This window comes from Engystomops pustulosus, chromosome 11, assembly GCF_040894005.1.
Source record: "Engystomops pustulosus chromosome 11, aEngPut4.maternal, whole genome shotgun sequence".
Lineage (NCBI taxonomy): Eukaryota > Metazoa > Chordata > Amphibia > Anura > Leptodactylidae > Engystomops > Engystomops pustulosus.
The window spans coordinates 65,341,327-65,369,096 of NC_092421.1; the positions used below are offsets into that span (position 1 = coordinate 65,341,327).

At 44.2% G+C, this 27,770-nt stretch overlaps 1 protein-coding gene across 1 annotated transcript; it reads right to left on the minus strand.

Annotated features, from left to right (window-relative positions):
* Positions 1-795: 795 nt before the first annotated feature.
* LOC140105962 (EF-hand calcium-binding domain-containing protein 6-like) lies at positions 796-26,389 on the minus strand. Its single transcript, XM_072130089.1, has 18 exons — positions 26,055-26,389; positions 24,453-24,532; positions 22,011-22,111; positions 21,697-21,774; positions 21,378-21,551; positions 17,128-17,247; positions 16,913-17,055; positions 16,179-16,324; positions 14,638-14,825; positions 14,222-14,329; positions 13,556-13,621; positions 10,818-10,928; positions 10,258-10,384; positions 8,853-8,977; positions 6,352-6,595; positions 2,859-3,028; positions 2,461-2,620; positions 796-2,127 (listed from the first exon to the last, which is right to left on the minus strand). The coding sequence occupies exons 1-18, from the start codon at positions 26,362-26,364 to the stop codon at positions 1,912-1,914; spliced, it is 2,667 nt and encodes an 888-aa protein (XP_071986190.1). The 5' UTR covers positions 26,365-26,389; the 3' UTR covers positions 796-1,911.
* Between the last annotated feature and the right edge of the window lie 1,381 nt (positions 26,390-27,770).

A 27,770-nucleotide genomic window follows, 5' to 3' on the forward strand; every position in this document is an offset into this window, starting at 1 on the left:
ATATCACAGAGAATAATCAGAGCTGTGTGATCCGTAATGAGCACCTTTTATTTTTCATTAACCCCTTCCCAGGTCCTGGTGCATGGAGAGGGCTCGCGGGCTGAGCCCTCTTTATAGCCGGTAAGTCCTCGCTGCATATTGCAGCAAAGGCTTACCGGTAACACCTGCGATCGGTGCTCGCGGATGTTTACCTGACGATTGCGGCCGGCAATGGTGCCAGTGACTTCAAAAGATGGCTCCCCGCAACGTCATCATCAGGGAGCGGCGATCCGTCTCCATGGCTACTTCGTTTTAACTCATTCATTACAATGTGCTATCAGCACATTGTAATGAATGGGGAGTAAAATCCCCATATACTGCCATACTGTAGTATGGCAGCATATGATAGGATCGATCAGACAACCTAGGGAGTCTGAAAAATAGTAAAAGTAAAAATAAAAAAAATTACAAAATTAAAAATTCTAATCACCCCCTTTCCCTAGAACTGATATAAATATTAATAACCAGTAAAAATCATAAACACATTAGGTATCGCCGCGTCCAAAAATGCCCAATCTATCAAAATATAATAACAGTTTTCCACTGCATTTTACACCGTAGCGGAAAATAAAAGTCGAAAATGGCACTTTTCTTGCCATTTTGAAAAATATTAAAAAAATCTATAAAAAGTGATCAAAATATCACACAGTCCTATAAATTATCGCAATGAAAACTCCATCAAAAGTGGAAAAAAATGACAATTTCAAAAAAGATTTTTGTACAGTAGGTTTTAATTTTTGTAATTATATGAAGACATTATAAAATCGATACAAATTTATTATCCCCGTGATCGCACCGATCCAAAGAATAAAGTAGAATGTCATTTGGGGCGCTCAGTGAAAGCTGTAAAATTCAAGCCCACAAAAACACGTCGCAAATGCGTTTTTTCACCATTTTCACTGCATTTGAATTTTTCTCCCGCTTCCCAGTACACGGCATGGAATATTAAATACCGTCACTATGAAGTGCAATTTGTTACGCAAAAAAAAAAGACCATAACACAGCTCTTTATGTGGAAAAATAAAAAAGTTATAGATTTTTGAAGGTGGGGAGTGAAAAATGGAAGTGAAAAAACTAAAAAGGGCTAGGTCGTTAAGGCAGGACTGATAGATGAGGGGGTAGGAAGGGGAGATACCGACTGGGTGCACTATGCATTATGTGGTACTATGGTCATCAGCATTACCTCTGTACAAGGCTTTGGTCTCACCTGGAATATGGAGGTTCTGGGCACCAGTCCATCAAGAGAAGACCCCAGAGGAGGAGAGGGGACAACAAAGACCCACATGAATGATAATGGGTATCGAGGGTTCCGTTATGAGGGAAAAAAAAAATAGATTTATTTAGTCTCGAAAAGAGATGATTACGAGGGGACATGATTGATTTATATAAATATATGAATGGTCCACACAAAAAGATAATGGAAAGGTTAAATCAAATCAAAAGGCAAGGGGGCGGTGTCTCCATCAGGAGAAAACAAGGTTTAATCACCCGAGGAGATTTCAGGCTTTTTCACTGTAGGAACTCACAATGTGTGGAAAAGCCATGCTCAGGAGCAGAGCACAGCAGGGACAGCAGAGAGCTTCACAGAGCACAGGGGCACTGTAGATGACAAAGTCGCTTCTTGTGCGGCCTGTGGATGTCACTGTTACAAGTGCACTGTTTATGTCACTGTTGCGGGGGCACTGGGGATGTGGAGCACTGGGGATGTCACTGTTATGGGGGCACTGGGGATGTCTCTGTTGCGGGAACACTGGGGATGTGGGGCACTGGGGATGTCACTGTTATGGGGGCACTGGGGATGTCTCTGTTATGGGGGCACTGGGGATGTCACTTCTACGAAATATCTAGTCTTGTTTCCCATGCTCCTCTTGGTCACTTGCTGTGGTCACTCAGCAGGCTGGAGTAGTTGATCTTCCCGGCCAGGTCCTTGTCGTGGTGAGACATGATGTGATAGATCTCCTCCTCGTCCAGCATGATATTACACAGCCGCACCACAGATCGGAACTCAGGCAGAGTGAGGAGCCCCGAGCCATCCGTGTCCATCTTCTGGCAGGACTGAAGAAGCTTCCGCCACTCTGTGCTGGAGACCTACAGGACAGAACACGACCCAATGTAGTCCACTGGTCAGAGCCATCTATGGCTCTTTAATGGTGGCGGTATTAGTACAGTACAGAAATTGGCTTTTGTGTGTTACTATATGGCAGTATTATATGGACATGGTATGGTATTACACTGGTATGTGAGCATTATATTGCACTATTCTGTTATCCTGTTATAGTGTCACTATGTATACGGGAGGACTGTATGGTCCTGCTATATCAGCATGGTATGGTGGGGTTGTGTGCACTGTATGGCACTACATGATCCATGTCTTCTGGTCAGTATAAGAGAATATTCTCATAGACAGTGCACGCCCGGTACCTTCTGACGTAGTTTACTGGTGATGGCGTTCAGACCTCGATCTACAGACTGCGAGGGCGAAGTCATCCTCTGCTTGGCCTTCACTTCATGTCCGCCACCTCCATGTCTACTCGCCTGCCTTCCAGTCTGATATGGCTGAAGAAACCGCACATAGGAGACCCTGCAAGAACAACCCAGTCACACAGCTCAGAACTCCATCTTATTGCTGACAAGCAGTCTGTATATCCTGTGGGAGAGATAGTCGCAGCCCCGCCGCCTGCCTGTATATCCTGTGTGAGAGGTAGTCACAGCCCCGCCCCCTGCTTGTATATCCTGTGTGAGAGGTAGTCACAGCCCCGCCCCCTGCTTGTATATCCTGTGGGAGAGATAGTCACAGCCCCGCCCCCTGGGGAATGTACCTGTTGTGCCCATCACTAAACTTGGCAGCGATGGTGTCACAATGGTGTTTGGTGAGGTCGGGGCTCAGCTCTTGCAGGAGGTCAAGAAATTCTTCCCTGGTGACGGATCCAGAATTCTTGGGATCTAACTCCTTGAACTGGATCCAAAGGTCATCAAGAAGGAGCATCACCTAGAAGACAAGTAACACTGCAGTATGTGAGTACTATGCGGGTCTATTATATGAGCTCTGTATGGATGATATAGAAGAACTGTATGGTGCAGTTTCACATACTGTATATTTCCTTCTGATCCTCCTTGAGATGGTTCTACTCCTTCATTGGTGTCCAGCTGACTTTAATTAAACTGATTGGACTTGATTATGCAAGGCACACCTGTCTATAGAAGACCTCACAGCTCACAGAGCATGTCAGAGCACATGAGAATCATGAAGTGTACGGAACTGCCAAAAGAGCTCAGAGACAGAACTGTGGCAAGGCACAGATCTGACCAAGGTTAGAAAAGAATTTCTGCAGCAGTCAAGGTTCCTAAGAGCACAGTGGCCTCCATAATCCTTAAATGGAAGAAGTTTTCCTTGACCTGGCCACCAGCCAAACTAAGCAATCGTGGGAGAAGAGCCTTGGTGAGTCTTGGCTTTATTGCAGAGTCTGCAGACAAAAGCCTCTCCTCTGTGCACAATATATGAAAGCCGCATACAGTGTGCATGAAGGAAATTGAAAATTGAAGTTTTTGGAGTTAATTTTAAAGCTGTGGAGAAAACCAGATGCTGCTCATCACCGGCCAAATACAATCCCAACAGTGACACATGGGAGGCAGCATCATTCTATGGGGGCAGGGACTGGACCACTGGGTGTAATGGAAGGAAAGATTAATGCAGCCAACTACAGAGATATCCTGGAGGAAAACCCCTTCCAGATGCTCTGGACCTCAGAACCTTCCAACAAGACAATGACCCTTACCACATAGCAAAAATAACACAGCAGAGGCTTCAGAACATCCCTGTGACAATTCCTGACCGACCCAGCCAGAGCCCGGACCTAAACCCAATGGAGCATCTCTGGAGAGACCTGAAAATGGCCTCCGCCAACGTTCACCATCCAACCTGAGGGACCTGGAGAGGGGTCTGAATACTTTCTGTACCCACTGTAGATGTGTTACATGAGCACTGGATGGTTCTAGTATGTGGGCACAGTATGGCACAATTATTTGATTTTCAATGATGTTTTTTCAATTTTAGGTTAAATCAGCAGCAATGGCCACCGCTCCCGTTACTCTGCCATCTTTCCCCCGTATTAGCGCAGTAACGTTTTTGTCATCAAAGCCAATAGAACCAAACTCGAAACAGTCACCATATGCGATACCGCAATAATACCGCAGCAGGGCTGAAATGTGCATAGTGTGAGCCCAACCTAAGGATATAGGATAAACTGAGCAGAGACCGTGCCCCTCCTGTGCTCCAGGGCTCATTATATAACAGTCGTGCCCGCACCGTCATCTCCAGTTTCTCTTTATAGATTCCACCTTGACCCCTCTCTGCTGAATAAAAGCTTTTTAATGATTACAATCACCCCCCCCCTTCAGAGCGCAGATCCATTATCTGATTGTCAATGTCTTCCTTAACACTGCGCCCATTGTCCACCCGGTGTCCTCCTTTTTACCGATTGTCGCTCGGAGCAGACACATTGTACTGTAAATGGGGGCAAAGTCCCCAAAAGTTTCTCCTTTAATGTAAATCTACATCCCAAGACACTGGGCAGGAGGGGGGGGGCAAAACTTATAATACAATGTATCTGAGGGCAGTGTCTAATGTATGTAATCATAACTTTAGTGTTTCAATTCTCTCCTTCTAATTTACAATCAAGGGTTAAAAAAACCTGGCATCACATACACATCTGATGACATGTTTGTTACAATTGTTGAATAGTCAATTCTCCAGACTGATACATTGTAACAATCTATTAGAGCAGGAGAAAGATTTGAGCTGTGGAAGTAGCTACAGTAGATGAAACTGTAACAAACCCTCAGCACTAGGCTGCAAGCACACAAGGTGTTTATGCATTGCCCTGTGAATCGCAACACAATGGGGCACATTTACTTACCCGGCCCATTCGCGATCCAGCGGCGCGTTCTCTGCACAGGATTCGGGTCCAGCTGGGATTTAAGATGGTAGTTCCTCCGCCGTCCACCAGGTGGCGCTGCAGCGCCGAAAATAATCTTAACGCCCCGGAATGCACCATCCCATAGAAGGTGAAGGTGAGCGCTCCCCAAGCGACACATTTTCGGTTTTTAAATGCGGCGGTTTTTCCGAATACGTCGGGTTTTCGTTCGGCCACGCCCCCCCGATTTCTGTCGCGCGCATGCCGGCCCCGATGCGCCACAATCCGATCGCGTGCGCCAAAAACCCGGGGCAATTCATGTACAAGCGGCGCAAATCGGAAATATTCGGGTAACACGTCGGGAAAACGCGAATCGGGCCCTTAGTAAATGACCCCCAATGTGGCGTTAACGCATGCGTTTTAAAACACATCACAACAGCTGAGAAGAGGAGATTTGCCGAATGACATTGCTGTTAACATTTGCATTGACAACAAAATGCTATGCCAACGCAATAGGGCACCTTTACTTACCCGTCCATGTGCGTTCCCCGATCTGGAATGGACGACCAGAATGCACTGAAGATCGGGACCCTTAGTAAATAGGCCCGAATGTGTTAACACCACGTTAACAAAGCACACACATTAACGCAATGTTAGTGTGTGTTAACATTGGCTGAAAACCGAGCATAACATATTGCAGTAGCAGAACAGCAAGTATAGGAATGAATGTAAATGTCCTTAAACTTTCAGCTTTAGCGCAAAGAAATGTCACGTCTTAAAGGGATTGTACCATGTGTTTTCTAATGACATACACTTCACAGATTTAAGCCGATCGATGGGATCTGAGGTTTCTTATTTCTTGCTTGTTAGAAAAAAAATGCTAAAATCCTTATTAGATTATAGATGGGGCGCTATTAAACCATAGGGGGTCATTTACTAAGGGCCCGAATCACGTTTTTCCAACGCGTTACCCGAATATTTCCGATTTCCCCTGAATTGCCCCGGGATTGTGGCGCACGTGATCAGATTGTGCCGCATCGGCGACGGAAATCAGGGGGTGTGGCCGTAAGAAAACCCGACGGATTCGGAAAAACCGCCAAATTAAAAAAAAAAAAAAAAAAAAAAAAGTGTCGCTTGACACACGCTTACCTGCACCCAGGGTAGGACGGTGAACTTCAGTGAACTCCGACGGAATTCAGCGCAGCAGCGACACCTGGTGGACATCGGGCGCACTACCTTAGTGAATCGTCGAAAGACCTGAATCCTTCACTGAGAACACGCCGCTGGATCGCGACTGGACCAGGTAAGTAAATGTGCCCCAATGTCTATGGAAAAATGTTTCGCACAATCTGTGGTGTAAAGCGGTACTGCAAGCTCAGATGGATCGGTAATTTCTCACCTTTGTCTGGAGGAAGTTCGCAATGATCCTGGTGTCAGAGTTCAGCTTCAGAGAGCGTATTAGGCAGTCCCCATCACCTCTGACCGGAGGAGAGATTTTAGCATTTGGGAAACAAGAAGACTTTGTGGAAAAGCCAAAATGACGGATAAACTGATAGTAGTCAACTGTCTGGTCTTGGTTAAGAATCAGGGTCTTCCAGATTCGCCCTACTTCTTCTCTAGAAATCTCTGGATTGACATCACAACTGCAATGTAAAGGGTTAAAAAATTTATCATTAGCCAAGAAAGCAGTGGAAGCGTCAAAAATAGCAATCCTTAAAGGGATCTGTCAGTAGGTGTGACCCTGTTCACTTTCGTCGGACTGTGCATTTTCGGGGATTGCTCGGCTTGGACAGGTATTTAACAGGTGTCTGCGCTGGGATTGTGTCGCATGCGACCCTTTTTTGGCACAGCTGTGCTGGCCTCCATGTGACGCTAATTGGGGGAGTTGTGCCGTCAGATGATGTGACTGATCGGACTGAGCGCTGGATTTAACTTTCAAATTGTGTCGCAATCCAATGCACTTACATGCACTGGGAAGAAGAAGGTGAACTCCGGCGGACCTGAGCGGGGAAGCGACACATGCAGGATCTTAGAGAATCACGGCAGAGTGCATTATCGTAGGACCATGCACTTTCGGTGAACTTCGGGGATGGGGTAAGTATACGCGTCTCTGGAGAGAAGTGTAATCAGACCTCACACTGCTGTACTCTGTGCTCTCTGCAGTCAGTGTTACATAATGGGGCACATTTACTTACCCGGTCCATTTGCGATCCAGCGGCGGGTTCTCCGACGCTAATTCCGGTTTTCGGGCAATTCACTAAGGTAGTGCGCCCGATATCCACCAGGTGTCGCTGCTGCGCTGAGGTCCATCGGAGTTCACTGAAATTCACCAAGCTAGGCCGGGTGCAGGTAAGTGCGTGTAGAGCGACACATTTTTTTTTAAAAATTCGGCGGTTTTTTCAAATCCGTCGGGTTTTCCGATGGCCACGCCCCCCAATTTCCGTCGCGTGCATGCCGGTGCCGATGCGCCACATTCCGATCCTGTGCGCCAAAAACCCAGGGTAATTCAGCACAAATCGGTAATTTTCGGGCAACCTGACGAAAAAAACGCGATTTGGGCCTTTAGTAAATGACCCCTATTGTGTCTCTGGAATGATTTGTGATGAGACTTTTGTGTCACGGGGTTGTGTACAAGATAGGTAGGTTCTTAAGTTGAATTTGTATGTAAGTTGTATGTAAGAATTGTATATTTTATCATTGTAACCCCAGACAACATTTTTTTTTATCTCTCTGACAATTGGATTTTAAAAATGTTGGGTTGTCATAAGAACCAGGATTAACAAAACAGTTATTAAAGGTGTCTGCAATTACAATTTATTCATTATTTATTGAAGCATGAGGCTAAAGTACAGTAAATTACCACCATCCAGAGGTCCGTTTGTAACTAGGGGTTGTCTGTAAGTGGGGTGTTCTTAAGTAGGAGTCCACCTGTATATTGTTATTAGCAGCAGGAATGTAAAAAAATAATTATATGTCAGGATTGCAGATTCTCCAAATACACTGAATGTGTGTCCTCACACTGCTGGACCTTAGTGCTTAAGAGAGGTTCTTCTGCCCCAGTCTCTGAGTAAAAGTTGGAGCAGGATTCTTGTTGAATACTACAGCAGTCACTTTGAAAAGGCATGGGCTGCGGAGCAGCTCTATGCAGGGAACTAAGACAACAACAGTGCGAGGAAATAGGCATTGCAAATTCATATATCACAGTCCTGCTGCTACTAACCACATCCAAAAAGGTATAATTACACATCTCTACAGGGATCATACATAACACTGGCTTCAGAGAGCATAAAACACAGCCGTGTGAGGACACATCCCCAGTACTATATAAATCCATACATCAAAGTCCTGTTGCTATTAACAACATACGCAAAGGTGTTATTACACATCTCTCCAGGGACAATATCCAACACTGGATGCACAGAACACAGAGCACAGCAGTGTAAGGACATGCCACCAGGGCACTTGGAGAAGCTATGATCCTGGAATATAAATCCATATATCACAGCCCTGCTGCTACTAACAACATACACAAAAGTATGATTACACAACTCTCCAGGGACATTACAGAACACTGGCTGCAGAGAGCACAGAGCACAGCAGTGTGAGGTATGATTACTCATCTCTGCAGGGACAATACATAACACTGGCTGCAGAGATCTCAGAGCACAGCAGTGTGAGGTATGATTTCTCATCTCTGCAGGGACAATACATAACACTGGCTGCAGAAATCTCAGAGCACAGCAGTGTGAGGTATGATTACTCATCTCTGCAGGGACAATACATAACACTGGCTGCAGAGATCTCAGAGCACAGCAGTGTGAGATATGATTACTCATCTCTGCAGGGACAATACATAACACTGGCTACAAAGAGCATCACATTTGCTTCCAGATTCTTTACCGCTTCAGCAGCTGATACAATGACTCTGCAGTCAGTCTCCGCGTGTTGCCGTTGTCCATCTCGGTGAAGTTCCGCTCCAGTGTTTCGTAGTTGTTTTTGACTAGATGTCTGATGATTTCTGTGAGCTGCAAAGTAATGAGAACGTCAAGGGACAGCTCTGCAGATGGTCATGAGGAGACTGTCCTGGGAGATAATCTGCAGGGGTGGAGGAAATGCACATTATTTACACTGAGAGGGTGTTTTTGGGTTCCATAGAAGAAGGAAGAGGTATAGAAATGTCAAAAATAAATTAGTATGAGCTTATCCACAAAAGGTATATTCCTCAATATACATTCTCACAACTGAAGGTTTGTCACAATTGTATTCAGTCCAGATGCTCTCCTTTAGTGAAGGCCCAGCATTGGGGTTAGATAGAACACTATACAAAAGCTGCAGCATGGAGGACACTATACAACAGAACTGGGCAGTGTAGTGGAGAATACAGCAATTGGCCAGCACTTTCAGTAGCAACATTGAGCATATGATACATTACTAGTGCGAAGTAACATCCAATGGAGCAAGATACAATACATATGAGAAGAAGAAGGATGGAAACTAAGGCACTGCAGAGTAGCTAAGAATCCAGCTGTGGTGAGAACCATCCCTTACTAGAAGTAGTAGCACTGCTGATAATACAGCACTGAGGTGAGATATAGTACTTACTAGAAGCAATAACATATGGCACTCTATACTGCAGAAGTGAACAGTATAGCACTGATGTAAGTGTGGTTAACTATAACATTTATGAGAGGGAGAAGCCTGAAGGACATCCCAATTCTGAGCAGTGTAGCTATGAATACAGAATTGGAAAGTAATAAAACACTTACTAGAAACAGCAGCATGGAGCACAGTATAATGTATTTCTGAGCAGTGTAGTTATACACCCAGTATTGGTAAGAGAAAAAATACATACTTGAAGCAGCAGCATGTAGGACATTATAATGTAGTTCTAAGCAGTACAGTTCTGCATCCAGTATTGGCATGAGATAAAATACATAGTAGAAGCAGCAGGATGGGGAATTTTATATTGAAGTTCTGAGCAGCATAGTTATGCGTCCAGTATTGGCATGAAATAAAATACTTAATAGAAGCAGCAGCATGGAGGACAATATAATGAAGTTCTGAGCAGTGTACTTGTGCATCCAGTATTGGGTTGAGATACAACACTTATTAGAAACAACAGCATGGGGGACAATACAATCTAGTTCTGAGCAGTGTAATTCTGCAGCTAGTATGGCTATGAGATAAAATACATACTAGGAGCAGCAGCATGGAGGACATTATACAATAGTATGGGGCAGTATAATTACCTTATTGGATACTATGATTAACCCCTAAAACATGGGACAGGAGAGGCATCACCTACCTGCTCCTTGCTGCTCTCTCTGCGGTGACCTTTGCCGTTGTCACTGCTTTTGTTGGTCAGGTTTGATCTTCGGCTGCAGTCCGTCAGAACCGTCTCTCGCCCGTCCCAGAGACTTAGATTCTCATCACTGCAGACACAAAAATAATTTCACCCCAAGATTTAAGCAGAGCTGCGAAAACTGCAAGACTTCATATACAAGGGGTGTTCACACTATGCGCAGAGAGTGTTCTGCTGTATTGCATTGTGGGTAAAGTGTGAGTTATAGAAGACGCCCAGTATCAGGAACCTATCACAGATTAGCAGAGATGTGTATGCAGCTCTGGATGTAACATTCTATATAAAAAGATACAAGTCCTGAAATACTTTGTGCTGCTGTCTACACTTAGCCATACAATACAATCCCATATGATGAATATGTGACCACTAGAGGGCAGATCCCTGGACCCTCCATCCTCCTCCACAGCCCCCACTAACAATCATCACATTGTATACCGCCACTAATGTCTCACACGTCATACAGTGTTTTCTCTCCCAGCGACAGTGATCAATAATCTCAATACCTGCCATCAAACCGCGACAAAAACTCCAAATATCGAATGTCTCCATGAAGATTCACCGGCAACTTCTCCAGAATATGAGAAAAATCCTCATCTGTCACTTTTAAAGAAAATCTACAGAGCAGAAAAGAGGAGAATTTAAATTTGCAGTAGTATAGTAGTTATATTCTTGTACATAGGGGGCAGTATTATAGTAGTTATATTCTTGTACATAGGGGGCAGTATTATAGTAGTTATATTCTTGTACATAGGGGGCAGTATTATAGTAGTTATATTCTTGTACATAGGGGGCAGTATTATAGTAGTTATATTCCTGTACATAGGGGGCAGTATTATAGTAGTTATATTCCTGTACATAGGGGGCAGTATTATAGTAGTTATATTCCTTTACATAGGGGGCAGTATTATAGTAGTTATATTCCTGTACATAGGGGGCAGTATTATAGTAGTTATATTCTTGTACATAGGGGGCAGTATTATAGTAGTTGTATTCTTGTACATAGGGGGCAGTATTATAGTAGTTATATTCTTGTACATATGGGGGCAGTATTATAGTAGTTATATTCTTGTACATAGGGGGCAGTATTATAGTAGTTGTATTCTTGTACATAGGGGGCAGTATTATAGTAGTTATATTCCTGTACATAGGGGGCAGTATTATAGAAGTTATATTCCTTTACATAGGGGGCAGTATTATAGTAGTTATATTCCTGTACATAGGGGGCAGTATTATAGTAGTTATATTCCTGTACATAGGGGGTTGTCTTATAGTAGTTATATTCCTGTACATAGGGGGTAGTCTTATAGTAGTTATATTCCTGTACATAGGGGCAGTATTATAATAGTTATATTCTTGTACATAGGGGCAGTATTATAGTAGTTATATTCTTGTACATAGGGGGCAGTATTATAGTAGTTATATTCTTGTACATAGGGGGAAGTATTATAGTAGTTATATTCTTGTACATAGGGGGCAGTGTTAAAGTAGTTATATCCCTGTACATAGGAGGCAGTATTATAGTAGTTATATTCTTGTACATAGGGGGCAGTATTATAGTAGTTCTATTCTTGTACATAGGGGGCAGTATTATAGTAGTTATATCCTTGTACATAGGGGGCAGTATTATAGTAGTTATATTCTTGTACATAGGGGCAGTATCATAGTATTTATATCCCTGTACATAGGGGATAGTATTATAGTAGTTATGTTATTGTACATAGGGGGCAGTATTATAGCAGTTATATTCTTGTACATAGGGGGCAGTATTATAGTAGTTATATTCTTGTACATAGGGGGCAGTATTATAGTAGTTATATTCTTGTACATAGGGGGCAGTATTATAGTAGTTATATTCCTGTACATAGGGGGCAGTATTATAGTAGTTATATTCTTGTACATAGGGGGCAGTATTATAGTAGTTATATTCTTGTACATAGGGGGCAGTATTATAGTAGTTCTATTCTTGTACATAGGGGGCAGTATTATAGTAGTTATATTCTTGTACATAGGGGGCAGTATTATAGTAGTTATATTCTTGTACATAGGGGGCAGTATTATAGTAGTTATATTCTTGTACATAGGGGGCAGTATTGTAGTAGTTATATTCTTGTACATAGCGGGCAGTATTATAGTAGTTATATTCTTGTACATAGGGGGCAGTATTATAGTAGTTATATTCTTGTACATAGGGGGCAGTATTATAGTAGTTATATTCTTGTACATAGGGGGCAGTTTTATAGTAGTTCTATTCTTGTACATAGGGGGCAGTATTATAGTAGTTATATTCTTGTACATAGGGGGCAGTATTATAGTAGTTATATTCTTGTACATAGGGGCAGTATTATAGTAGTTCTATTCTTGTACATAGGGGGCAGTATTATAGTAGTTATATCCTTGTACATAGGGGGCAGTATTATAGTAGTAATATCCTTGTACATAGGGGGCAGTATTATAGTAGTTATATTCTTGTACATAGGGGCAGTATTATAGTATTTATATCCCTGTACATAGGGGATAGTATTATAGTAGTTATGTTATTGTACATAGGGGGCAGTATTATAGCAGTTATATTCTTGTACATAGGGGGCAGTATTATAGTAGTTATATTCTTGTACATAGGGGGCAGTATTATAGTAGTTATATTCTTGTACATAGGGGCAGTATTATAGTAGTTATATTCTTGTACATAGGGGGCAGTATTATAGTAGTTATATCCTTGTACATAGGGGGCAGTATTATAGTAGTTATATTCTTGTACATAGGGGCAGTATTATAGTATTTATATCCCTGTACATAGGGGATAGTATTATAGTAGTTATGTTATTGTACATAGGGGGCAGTATTATAGTAGTTCTATTCTTGTACATAGGGGGCAGTATTATAGTAGTTCTATTCTTGTACATAGGGGGCAGTATTATAGTAGTTCTATTCTTGTACATAGGGGGCAGTATTATAGTAGTTATATTCTTGTACATAGGAGGCAGTATTATAGTAGTTATATTCCTGTACATAGGGGGCAGTATTATAGTAGTTATATTCTTGTACATAGGGGGCAGTATTATAGTTGTTCTATTCTTGTACATAGGGGGCAGTATTATAGTAGTTATATTTTTGTACATAGGGGGCAGTATTATAGTAGTTATATTCTTGTACATAGGGGGCAGTATTATAGTAGTTATATTCTAGCGATTCTCATCTCATACATTCCTGTTGGATTTCTATAAGTAGGGATTTCTTTTACCTTTTCTCTAGGATTGCTCTGAAGTCTTGGGGGTTGATGACCTTTAGGTTATTGGTATCTGCTTTCCTATGAATAATCAAGACATGATATGCTTATTTCTTGCAGATTTGGTGGTGATTCACTATATAAATAAAGGTAGTGAAACTGAAGTAAGATCCGGCACTCTTTATTCCAGGATAAAAAGGTTTTAGGTTTATTTTATGGCTTACACCATGATAAAAGGAATCAGCGGTACATAACGTGAGGAATGGCCATTAATCATCAATGAGTGCGGGATCTTTCTGCAGGTTTGCTATCAGTATACAAGGGAAAATCAGACTTTCCTCCCCTCCCCATTACCTGACTATAGTAAATATATATAATATGGATAAATATCTGGAACTGTTCCTACTCTTTTTCCCCAATGTGTTCCAAGTCTACAGATGTTGATGGAGGTTTGAGCTTGTCTGTAGTTGTGTGATGTTACATGCAGCGTTGTGCGCTGTCACACTCTATAGCCATGAAGTCACATAGATGGCGGTATTACAGCATGGGCTAAGAGAGCGATCGCTTCATGACCAGCCCCATTCCCCCACCCCCCACCACGGGCACTGGTAATTTTCCTCTATAATTATTACTATTATAATATGTATTATAGATATATGCATTGTATATTTCTTCTCTCACCTGAATTCAGAAAGGAGGGAGTTAAAGTCAGCGTGGATAAACCGTAGGAGCTTGCTCTCTATCACACTGCTTGTGGACAATGAACTTGGAGATTCCCTCTTTTTAGTCCTGGATGGATCAGAAGATCAGAGAACAAGTTCTAAGACATGTGATCCTACGTCCTACATATTATTCCCTACCAGAGTTGTCAGCCAGCATTTAATGGGTGGATAACCTAGTATAGGGATCCAGAGTGATGATAGTTGCCACATTGGTATCATGGAAGACAGATCTGTGCTACATTTTACTTAATATCAGAAGCTTTTATGTTTATTTCAAAGTTTAAGACAATTCTGTTCAGACACTGAACCAGCAGGGCCTGCAACAATATAAAAGCTTCTGTAAACTATAAAAAAATAAATAGACAATGCCCGTACCCATCAACGAGGACCCGGTACGCTCTGCTGTTCTGACTTCTGCTCTGCACACTCTGCAGGAATTGCAGGTAATTGATGTGAGGTGACGTCTCATCCAGTCCACAGCGGGATAAGAGGTGACCCAGATGATCCTTGCTGAGGTGAAGGTGAAATTTTTCCAGAACTTGAAGGAAGTTCTCAGTGGACACCTATAGTGTAGGATATAGCAATAATAATTCTTTATTTATATAGCGCCTACAGATAACGCAGCGCTGCACAAAGCATGGCAAATTGTTCCCTGTCCCCATGGGGCTCACAATCTAATCACCTACCAGTATGTTGTGGAGTGTGGTAGGAAACTGGAGGACCCAGAGGAAACCCACACAAACACGGAGAGAACATACAAAATCTTTGCAGATGTTGACCTGGGTGGGATTTGAACCCAGAACCCCAGCACTGCAAGGCTGTAGTGCTACCCACTCAGCCACAGTGCTGCCCATGTATGCATATGCCATACGGTGGGTGTGTCCAGTGTATGAGCTGTGGAGGTGCGGCCTGTGCCCAGTGTATGAGTTGTGGATGTGCGGCCTGTGCCCAGTGTATGAGCTGTTGAAGTGCAGCATGTCCCCAGTGTATGAGCTGCAGATGTGCGGCCTGTGCCCAGTGAATGAGCTGTGGATGTGGGGCCTGTGCCCAGTGAATGAGCTGTGGATATGCAGCCTGTGCCCAGTGTATGAGCTGCGGAGGTGCAGCCTGTGCCCAGTGTATGAGCTGCGAATATGCGGCCTGTGCCCAGTGTATGAGCTGTGGAGGTGCGGCATGTGCCCAGTGTATGAGCTGTGGAGGTGAAGCATGTGCCCAGTGTATGAGCTGCGGATATGCGGCCTGTGCCCAGTGTATGAGCTGCGGATGTACGGCATGTGCCCAGTGTATGAGCTGTGGAGGTGAAGCATGTGCCCAGTGTATGAGCTGCGGATATGCGGCCTGTGCCCAGTGTATGAGCTGTGGATGTGTAGCCTGTGCCCAGTGTATGAGCTGTGGAGGTGAAGCATGTGCCCAGTGTATGAGCTGCGGATATGCGGCCTGTGCCCAGTGTATGAGCTGTGGAGGTGCGGCATGTGCCCAGTGTATGAGCTGCGGATGTGCGCCATGTCCCCAGTGTATGAGCTGCGGATGTGCGGCCTGTGCCCAGTGTATGCGCTGCGGATGTACGGCATGTGCCCAGTGTATGAGCTGCGGATGTACGGCATGTGCCCAGTGTATGAGCTGTGGATGTACGGCATGTGCCCAGTGTATGAGCTGTGGATGTACGGCATGTGCCCAGTGTATGAGCTGCGGATGTGCGGCATGTCCCCAGTGTATGAGCTGCGGATGTGCGGCATGTGCCCAGTGTATGAGCTGTGGATGTGCAGCTTTCTTTTATAGACAGATCCTTTAACCCCTGTGCGGGTGGTCATGGCTGCGGCCACTTTGGTTTCCATGCACATTGATTAGTAGAACATGTTCCCTTGATCACCTGCTCGGCCGTGCCATGTGCACTTACTAACTGATCGGAAACTCACCGTACCAGATCCCTGAGGGTCATATACAGAGAACTCCGTCCTCATGGCTCGGACCCCCTCCCTGAACTTCTCCTTCAGCCACTTCTCTATACTCAGGGACAGTTTTCTTTCACTTCCAGTCTTGGTTGCTTTCACATTGGGTTTTTCTAAGTGCAAAAAAATATGTAGTTTAGTTCTTATTCTCTAGTCATGTTTGTAGGCTACAACTTGGAAGCAGACAGGTTCATATAGTCCTGGATGTAGCTCAGTGACTGGACATGCAGTTTTGGTTGTGTTAGGAGAAGAAGACATAACAGAACTCAATGGGGCTCATTTACTAAGGGTCTGCAGACCGCACAAACGTCGGATTTGACGATTACCGATTTGCGCCGCATTTAAAAGGGTATTGTGGCGCATGCGATCGGATTTTGTCGCCGGGTTTCATGCGACACAAATCGCTGGGCGTGCCATCGGACAATCCGACTGATTCGGACTGAGTGCAGGATTTAACATTTAAATTGTGTTGCAAGCCAATCACTCATATGCATTAGGAAGAAGATGTTGAACTCCGGCGGACCTAAGCGGGGAAGCAGCACATTCAGGAAATCGGACGCACAATCTACCTGAATCGCGGCAGAGTTCATCCTTGTCGGACATTCCGGATTGGGGATCGCGCAGGGACCGGGTAAGTAAATGGGCCCCAATGAGTGTATAAGGAGTGAGCAGCTGTCATGTAGTATAGTATAGTAGTATACCGCGTGTCTGCTGGGGGCCCCGGCTGTCCGACACCTTCTGCAGCGCTGATAGGAGGAGGCCTCGCTTCTCTTCTTGTCCTTTTGTACCTAGATGATGTTGCAAGTCATCAAACCTCAGCACAGCAGCTTCATCCTTGACATATCTGTAAAATACATACAAGAAGATGGTAACAGACAACATCCTGGTTCCAGGAGCTTGCACTTTATATACTAACCTTCGCCACAATTTCTTATATTCCTCTTCTGACATCTTTAATCCTAGCTTGGTCAGGACAATGCGGAATTCGGACGCGTTCAGACGATCATTTGGAAACATTTTCAACAGTTCAAAATATCTGTGGATACAATGGGTTAATCAATCATCCGTAATGGAGCGCAGCAATCAGATTCCATTTGTAGCCTGCAGTACCAGTGATAACCACAACTGTTCCATAGACTTTCCATAAACAACAATACAATAGCGCTTGCATCAGATCTATAAATATATATATATTTTTTTTTAACCCCTTAAGGACGCAGCCATTTTGCAGGTTAAGGCTCAGCCCGATTTTTTGGATTCTGACCTGCGTCGCTTTATATGGTTATAACTTTTGAACACTGTTACTTATCAAAACGATTCTGAGATTATTTTTTCCCCACATGTTGTACTTCATTTTAGTGGTAAATTTTGGCTGATAAGTTTTGCGTTTATTTACAAAAAAAAAGAAAATATGATAAATTTTTTGAAAGATTTGCCATTTTCGAAATTCAAAATCATTGCGTTTCCAGGCAGATAGATTTACCACCTAAATAAGTTGCTGAATAACATTTCCCATTTGTCTACTTTACATTTTCATAATTTTTGATATGTCTGGATAATTTATTTTGATGTCACGCGGCTTACAAAAAGAATATCGCTTTTCCGGATTTTCAGAATTGACTATTTTGGGGATAAATACAGTTTGGAATGAAATTTTACATATTTAGCATCAAAACCCCCGTATATAACCAACCCATTTTCAAATCTGCACCCCTCAAGCTATCAGAAACCGCTTTTACGAAGATTGTTAACCCCTTGAGATCTTCATAGTAATTGAATCAAAATGGAGGTGAAATTTAGAATGGTCAAATTGTTCCCTTATACGTTCATTTAGCACTAAAATTTACACATTTCCAAAATATAAAAAGAGAAAACCCACCATACAATTTGTTCTGCAATTTCTCCTGAGTACAAAGACCCCCCACATGTGGCTGTGACTTGTTTTATGGGCGCACAGCGAGACGCAGAAGGGAAGGAGCGCCCTGCAGCTGCCAGGATTTTAGTTTCCTCATTGGCCCCTTTTGAAGGCTATAAAATTATCGCTTTTCCGTTATTTGGGCCATGTGATGCCATTTTTTTTGCGGGATGAGATGCTTTTTCCATTGTTACCATTTTGGGGTTGGTATCACCTATTGTTGAAAATTTAGGAACTTTTTTTGAGGGCAGGAGTAGAAAAGCATCAATTCTGTACTGGATTTTTTACTCTTTTTTTTTTTGGTGTTCACCGTATATCCTAATAGTCATGTTATCTTTATTCTATGGGTTGATACGATTACGGGGATACCAGACATGAATATATTTTCTTACGTTTTACTAAATTTGTCAAACAAAACCCTAATGTGGGGAAAAATCTATCATTTATGTATTGCTGTCTTCCAAGTGGCATAACATTGTTACTTTTTTGGCTACAGAGCTGGTTGATGGCTTGTTTTTTGCGGGACATGTTGTACTTTGCACCAGTATCATGTCGGAGTACACATGGTTTTTTGATCGCATTTTATAGCATTTTTTGTGGGATTGAATAGCTAAAAATCATAATTTTTGGAAGGTTTATAGCAGTTTTTTTTTACGGCATTTATCGTGGGGGTTCAATAATGATTTACTTTTATTCTACGGGTTGTTACGGACGCGGTGATACTATATATGTGGGGTTTGTGTTATGATTTAGACTTTTTTTTTAGTTATATGTCTCTTTATATGTTTTGGGGGTTTTGGGCATTTTTAGTGATTTATTACTTTATTTTTTTATTGAATAACATTTTTTTTTTTACTTTTTCACTTTTATACCATGGGACATGAAGAAGCAATCTTCTGATTGCTTCTTCATGATAATATTCTGCAATACTTATGTATTGCAGAGTATTATCAGTGTCAGCCTATGCACTTGCATAGGGTGGCACTGTGCCAGTAAGATGACGTCACAGACGCCATCTTACTGGCAATTCTTGCAGGTAACTCTGGGGTCCAGATCGGACCCCAGAGTTACTATAGCAACGATCGGCGCACCCCGAAAACGGTTCGGGGGGGGCCGATCGTGGGGGAAAGACCCCCCAGATACATGTTAGATGCCGCGGTCGCGCTGACCGCGGCATTTAACGGGTTAAGCACCCGCGATCGGAGACAACTCCGATCGCGGGTGTTACACTGGGGTGCCGGCTATCAGTCACAGCCGGCACCCCGTCTTTCCCGATGCCGGTTCGGCTCAGATCTTGAGCCAAACCGGCATCAGCTCAGCGTCCGATATATCGGACGCTGAGCGCTAACTCACTGAGCTCAGCGTCCGATATATCGGACGCTGAGCGGGAAGAGGTTAATACTATCACTTTTGGGGGTAGATTTTTTGACTACGCTGTTGTTTGGTATTTTTAATCACAGAAATCTAAAAAGAATTCTTTCTGCATAGTAAACATTTGTGAACGTGGCTTGGAAGTCATGTTTGATGGAAAAGTAGGTGAAGTGAAAGTTTGGTTGAAAGACTGGTTGGTTTGAAGACACATTGGTTGAAAGATGCATTCATGGAAGGCAGGTTCATTAGAAGCCAATTTGGTTGGAAGATGCACTGGTGGAAAGTCACTTGGACCACTATTAGCCATGTTCTTCTACTGCAGTAGAGCCTCAAATATCTTCCTCGGAGCTGAGATAATTGGCTGAAAGTCATGTGGACTGAGAGGTCTGTTGGTTGGAACTAGACAAATAGAAGACATATAGAATATCTGGAAGTCTTGTTGGCTTCAAGAACTGGTTGAACATCAAGTGGGTTGGAAGACATTTAGTTACAAGTCATTCTGGTTGGAAGATGTGCTGGCTTGAAGGCACATACTTGGTTGGAAGTTATGTTTACTGAAGGTCATGTTGACCACTATTAGCCACGTTCTTGAACTGTCAGAGAACCTTCTACTGTCGTTAGAGCCCAAAGACTTACGAGTTGAAAGTTATGTGGACGGAAAGGTGCGTTGGTTGGAAGACACTATGGATCTTTGAGTAAACACCCCTGGTTTATCAACATGGATTTTTTTTGGTAGATTTCCTTTGAAGTAATGTTTGTTGGAAGACATGTTATTTAGAAATTAAATGCTGAATGCTGGTATCCATGTTCTTCATCTGTGGAAGAACTCAATGTCATCTTCAGAGCCCAAATACTTTGTGGTTGACAGTCACCCTGATTATATAACCCTGATTATAACTCACCACGCTCTTCATCTGGAGAACCAGTATTTCAATGGTTGAAATACATGGTCACTTGTCATGCTCGTTAGAAGAAAGGTTGGGTGGAAGACATCTCAGTGTTAATACACATTGGTTGAAAGTTATTTTACTCAAAGTCATGTTGACTGTAACAAGCCATGTCCTTCAGATGTAGAAGAACCTTATGTGTGGCCATCATAGCCCAAGTATTGAAAGGTTGTGTGGACTGAAGGGCATGTTGGTTGGACACATGATTTCATTGGAAGTCAAGATGGTTGAGAAACATGTAGGTTTATAAACAAATTCATTGACAATCCTGTCTAATGAAAGCCATGATGGCTGGGAGCCATACTGGATGGAATACATTTTGTTCAGAAGACATGTTTGTAGTAGTGGAAGTCAGTCCAAGTAAAATCTATGTTTGATGGAAAATGGTTTGAACACAATGGAGCAGATTTACTTACCTGGTCCTCTCGCGATCCAATGGCACGTTCTCAGTGGAGGATTCGGGTCTTCCGGAGATTGACTAAGGTAGTACGCCCGATGTCCACCAGGTGTCACTGCTGCACTGGATTCCGTCGGAGTTCACTGAAGTTACCCTGGGTGCAAGCAACAAGCGCGTTTTTTTTTAAATACGGAGGTTTTTCAGAATCCGTCGGGTTTTCTTACGGCCACGCCCCCCGATTTCCGTCATGTGCGTGCGCCAAATTCCTGGGGGAATTCAAGGAAAATCGGCGCAAATCGGAAATATTTGGGTAAGGCGACGGAAAAACGCGTTTCGGGCCGTTAGTAAGTGACCCCCAACTGTGATTAATTCAACTTGACTTCCAACAAATGTCTCTTAAACATCAAAAAGGGTGACGCCACGTTGCTTGGTGGACACACACTGGTTGGCATTGTTATGGATAGTATGCCCTGTTAACATCCCCACCGAGACTCCCCTACTCCCCCACACACACACACACATGGACCTCTTCTGACCTGTTCCCAGCCATGTTCTTTAGCTGTAGATGGACCTCATGTGCTGTCCTCAGAGCCGCCTTATTCTTCCTCTTCATGGGGTCCAGCCATTCTGGAGGGGAATCATCCTCCTCAAGCTTGAAATGGTCGTAGAAGTTGTCAAATGTAATAATAGGCTTCCCGTCCAGGTGTAATCTGTATAAGAAGATGGGAAATATCACCATTCAATGCCAGGATGGGAAAGGGAAGAATCAGGGTTCTGTCCAGGGTCTGGGGAGGTTGAGTTCTCCACCATGTCACCCAGCTTTCCATGGAGATACAACATGCTGAGTCATCATACCTGCAAAGCAGCTGCTGAAATACCATCTTATGAACATAGCGCCCCAGAAATGTTGTCAGGATGATCAGTAATGCGTCCCTAAAATAGAATGACGTCAGTCAGAAATGGCTGATAACAGAAAGCAATAGACTGCATTCACCAGTCCAACAGGCAATCTCTTTCCTAAATGGAACTAAACACCGACTTATATTTCTCTACACAATGGGGCTTATTTACTAATGGTCCCGCAGCCGCATTTTCATGGTTTTTTCTGACTTTTTGGGGATCACACCGGGGAATGTGTCGCACGCTGAAATGTAAGAGAGAATAAATACCTGCTGACTCTCCCCCTGCCCTCAGGGTCATGTGACAAGAAAAGACGCTTCAGATCGTAGAATCCACCAGAATTTATCTTTTCCAACAGCTGGAACTTCAGCTGAAAGGAAAACACAACATGTAACATCCAAAACTATCAGCAAGTGTAATATCAGGACCACTGCTCATCTATGAGGGACTTACAGTAATAATCTACAGTCATAGAGGAAATGCATCCTGTATTATACTGCAGAGCTGCACTTACTATTCTGCTGGTGCAGTCACTGTTTACATCCATGACATTACTTATCCTGTACTGATCCTGAGTTACATGCTGTAAATCTTTTATTTTATATATAAAAATGAAAAACATAACAATCATAAACATAAATCAAGCCATAACTTCTGGCAAAATAAAACAATAATAATAATAACAAAACAATAATACAAACTAAAAGAGTCTTACGAAAATCTCCTGGCCCAGCCACACACACACACCACACACTCAGCACTAGACTGACTAGGAATAACGTGCAGCGGTCCCGGCCACCCAGGCCTCCATAGGCCCACTCCGCATAGGAGAGACCGGCCAACCCGGGCCAATGGATGGAAGCGCCCACCTGGTTGTACACCTCTGTGTTAAAGGGGCACTGAAGCAGGAAGTGGTCCATGCTCTCCAGCAGGCCACCGCACTCCTCCCGGGGACAACCCCTTTCCTCAGAACTCCTACACTTCAGATTGTCCCTCACACACAGCTTTCCATGGAAGCAGCGCCAAGTCACGTCCCAAAACTTCAAGGGGATCCTGATGGAATTCAATAAACTCAAACCCACCCCCAGATCCCGACTTGGGCAATCCCTGAGGGCCAGAGGCTTCTGGAAACCGGCAAACAGAACCCTCTTGTCAAGGATTTTCCTCGACATGGTCCTGATCTCCCACATTCCCAGACCCCACCGGCGAATCACCTTCAGAACCGGGATAGCGTAAGCCGGAAGATGCACATGCGGTGTGCGGAGATCCTTCACTTGCCCTCCTGTCTCCCATTCCTGGAAGAAAGGCCGAAACCATCCCCTGCAGGAGTATACCCACGGAGGAGCCCTCTCTTTCCAGAGGTTTGCTATATTGATCTTAAGAAAGGTATTCACTAGGAACACCACAGGGTTGACCATACACAACCCTCCTTGTCTCCTCGTGCGGTAAGTAACCTCCCTCTTGATTAGGTTCAGCCTATTCCCCCATAACAGCTGGAAGAACAGACTGTAGACCCGAGTCCAGAGGGGTTCTGGCAACATGCACACACTGCCCAGATATATCAGCAATGGGAGCAGGTAGGTTTTAATCAGATTAACCCTTTCTCTGAGGGTCAAAGACCAACCCTTCCACTGGTCCAACTTCTGAGCGGCGATCTTAAGCCTGCCGTCCCAGTTTTGCATGGGGTAATCCCCCTGGCCAAATTCGATGCCGAGAACTTTGGCAGAGTCCTGGGGCCCTGGAAGAGTGTCCGGGAGATCAAAGCCTGGACCCCCTCTCCCAGCCAGAGACTCTCACACATATCCCTGTTGATCTTGGACCCAGAAGCCTCTGAGTAGCGGTCAACCTCTGACATCACCCATTGCGCCTCCCCTCCCGAAAACGGTGACATCATCGGCATACGCTACCACTCTAAGAGCGGCTTCCGGTGCCGCCCGATCCATCTCGACTCCCACCAACGGCCCACGATCAACCCTCCTAAGGAATGGGTTGATCGCAAACACGTACAGTAGTGGGCTCAGAGGACAACCCTGGCGAACACCAGACCCGACCTCAAAAGAGCGGCCAATCCAACCGTTCACAAGCGGGAAACTCTCTGCCCCTGCATACAAAACTTTCAGCCAATTGACAAACTCCCCCGGCAGGCCATACCTCAGAAGGACAGACCAGAGGTACTCGTGGTTAACCCGATCAAACGCTTTTGCCTGATCCAAGGACAGCAAGTACCCCTTCCAGTTACCAGCCCTGCCCTGCTCCACTGCCTCCCGGACACAAAGCACAGCACTAAATGTACTGCGGCCTGGAACAGAGCAGTGCTGGGTCCCCGAAAGGAGCCGGGGCGCAAACTGCACCAGCCGATTAAACAGCACCTTTGCCAAAACCTTTCTGTCCATATTGAGAAGCGCTATGGGACGCCACTTCTCAACACGAGATCCGTCCTTACCCTTTGACAGGATGATCAGGGCAGACCTCCTCATTGACTTCGGCAGAGCGCCCGAGGAAAGACACTCATTGAATACCTCAGTCAAGAGGGGAACCAAGGCGTCCTTAAAGGTCTCCAGAGCTGCACTCACTATTCTGCTGCTGGTGCGGTCACTGTGTACATACATGACATTACTTATCCTGTACTGATCCTGAGGTACATCCTGTATTATACTCCAGAGCTGCACTCACTATTCTGCTGGTGACACTATAAAAGTGCAATAACTTACCTCCTCGAACTGTGTATCCAGCTGGGCCCCTGGTTTTGCTGTGGATTTTTCGTTTTCTTCTTTTCCATCTGTTTTCCCATCTGTAATTTAGATAATTAGGTGATAGTGAGATCGGCGGCCATTACTCCTGACATTTTGCACTGGACCCTTGGGACGTCAAGTATCACATACTGTGTAGGCTTTTAGTAGGCTTATACATTTATGCTTCTAATTAAAACTACTGCTCTATAATGCCCTGCATGACCCTTCCGATGCTTCTGAGTGATGGAGGAGAGATACATGGACAGACAGAGGCTGCTGGAGATAACAGTAAGTATCTATCTCACCCCAAATGCTTTATTCCCATCAGTACAGGTCATTACTTTCCTGTAATGTTCTATAATAATGTGTATGGGGGACATCATAGCCTCAGTGCAACATTTTTGATACACCTGAAAACTAGAGAGAAAACCGATTGTAAGGAAGTGCTGAGGCCTGGGCTCTGGTGAGGGATACATAGGCCTCTCTCCTATTACAGGAGGGGGCACATTCATCCTCTTGAGCATTGATATTGGGTGGATTTAATGTTTTTTTCACATAAAACTCAGAGCAAATCTACAGGGGCAGCTGATACATTGGGGGTCATTTACTAAGGGCCCGATTCGCGTTTTCCCGACGTGTTACCTGAATATTTCCGATTTGTGCCGATTTTCGCTGAATTGGCCCGGGATTTTGGCGCCCGCGATCGGATTGTGGCACATCGGCGCCGGTGTGCACGCAACGGAAATGGGGGGCGTGGCCGAACGAACACCCGACGGATTCGGAGAAACCGCCGCATTAAAAAAAATGGAGTGCCGCTGGACACGCGCTTACCTTCACCAGGAATAGGATTGTGAACTCCGGCGGACCTCGGCGGACTTCAGCGCAGCAGCGACACCTGGTGGACGTCGGAGTAACTGCCTTAGTGAATCGCTGAAAGACCCGAATCCACCGCAGAGAACGCGCCGCTGGATCGCGAATGGACCGGGTAAGTAAATCTGCCCCATTGTATCCTGTGCATGTGCAGGGGTGGGGCATGACTACTCCCTTTATTGACCTTTAAGTGTCAGGCTCCGCCCCTTCGGGCAATGTATTGATTTTTCCTTTAAAAACTCATCTGCAATTTTCTTATACATTTTATATAATTATATAATATATTTTATATAATGTCCTTTGTGAATATCCAGAGACTTCTTTCCTGTCCAGACCTAATACTTCTCACAGCTGAGGGTTTGCTACTGTTGTATCCAATTTATCTCATCCAGACGGACAGGATTACAGACTGATACCTTGTATCTAACAGTAAGATCAGGAGTGAGAGAGTGAGAGCTGCTAGTTACACTGGATACAATTGTAACAAACCCTCAGCTGTGAGACATCATACACAAAAACACAAAAGCAAATATTTCTAAGTCTATGATCCATTTGTCAGTCTCCTCTCCCCCAACCTTTTTATCTGAAGTACTCATAGAATACCGTAAACAAATTGACATAAGGGTTTAGATACATTTTGATGAACTGAATATTACTATTCACTGACAGCAAGCAGAGATCTTGACAATGGTAAATATGGCCCTCGTTTACCCGTGTTGGCCCAGTGGTCGAGCTTCCTCCAGTCCTCCAGCTCCCCGCTTCGGCAGGTCCTGAGGGTCTTCTGCAGGATGGTCTCCCCCCTCCCCTCAGATGTGGAGTGACCCTGCACTGATAGGCTTTCCGGGTCACCCTGGCGCTGTAGTGGGTGCTGAATCCCTGGCAGAATGGAATGTGCCCCAGAGAGGCCCCGTGCACCCGGCGGAGCCATGAATAACCCGAAACTGTGCCCAGCACCACTGACAGAGGAGAAGACAAGTTTAGGAACTGTCACTATAGACAACAAAGTTACTGCGGAGACCATTCACAGGCCACTCCGGGGACAATGGTCACCATGGAGACAGCGAATATGTATCCTGCAATAAGAGACGATTGTCTGCTGATCAGTAATTACACAACCAATATACAGGAGCACCTAGCCAAAATAAAGGGGGCGCCCATGCAGTATACTGTGGCACCCAACCAAAACACAGGGAGCACCCAGCTTTCTGAAGAGGAGACAAAGTAGAAACTTTCCACCTGTTCCCTCCGTACTGAGGCTCTGCCGGTTTGTCAGTCCTCACTGTAATTCTATTCATCAGGCTGGTGTTATATACAGCTCAGAAGAGAGTATCACACATGATAGGATTATATACACCGCTCAGCAGACAGCTCAGAAGAGAGTAACACACAAGATAGGATTAGATACACAGCTCAGCAGACAGTATCACACATGATAGGATTAGATACATAGCTCAAAAGAGAGTATCACACATGATAGGATTATATACACCGCTCAGCAGACAGCTCAGAAGAGAGTAACACACAAGATAGGATTAGATACACAGCTCAGCAGACAATATCACACAGGATAAGATTAGATACACAGCTCAGTAGACAGTATCACACATGATAGGATTAGATACATAGCTCAGAAGAGAGTATCACACATGATAGGATTAGATACACAGCTCAGAAGAGAGTAACACACAAGATAGGATTAGATACACAGCTCAGCAGACAGTATCACACATGATAGGATTAGATACATAGCTCAGCAGACAGTATCACACATGATAGGATTAGATACACAGCTCAGCAGACAGTATCACACATGATAGGATTAGATACACCGCTCAGCAGACAGTATCACACATGATAGGATTAGATAAACAGCTCAGAAGAGAGTATCACACATGATAGGATTAGATACACAGCTCAGAAGAGAGTATCACACATGATAGGATTAGATACACCGCTCAGCAGACAGTACCACACATGATAGGATTAGATACACAGCTCTGCAGGCAGTATCACACATGATAGGATTAGATACACAGCTCAGAAGAAAGTATCACACAGGATAGGATTAGATACACAGCTCAGAAGAAAGTATCACACAGGGTAGGATTAGATACACAGCTCAGCAGGCAGTATCACACAGGAAATGATTAGATACACAGCTCAGCAGACTGTATCACACATGATAGGATTAGATACACAGCTCAGCAGACAGTATCACACATGATAGGATTAGATACACAGCTCAGCAGACAGTATCACACATGATAGGATTAGATACACAGCTCAGTAGACAGTATCACATATGATATGATTAGATACACTGCTCAGAAGAGAGTTTCACACTTGATAGGATTAGATAAACAGCTCAGAAGAGAGTATCACACATGATAGGATTAGATACACCGCTCAGCAGACAGTACCACACAT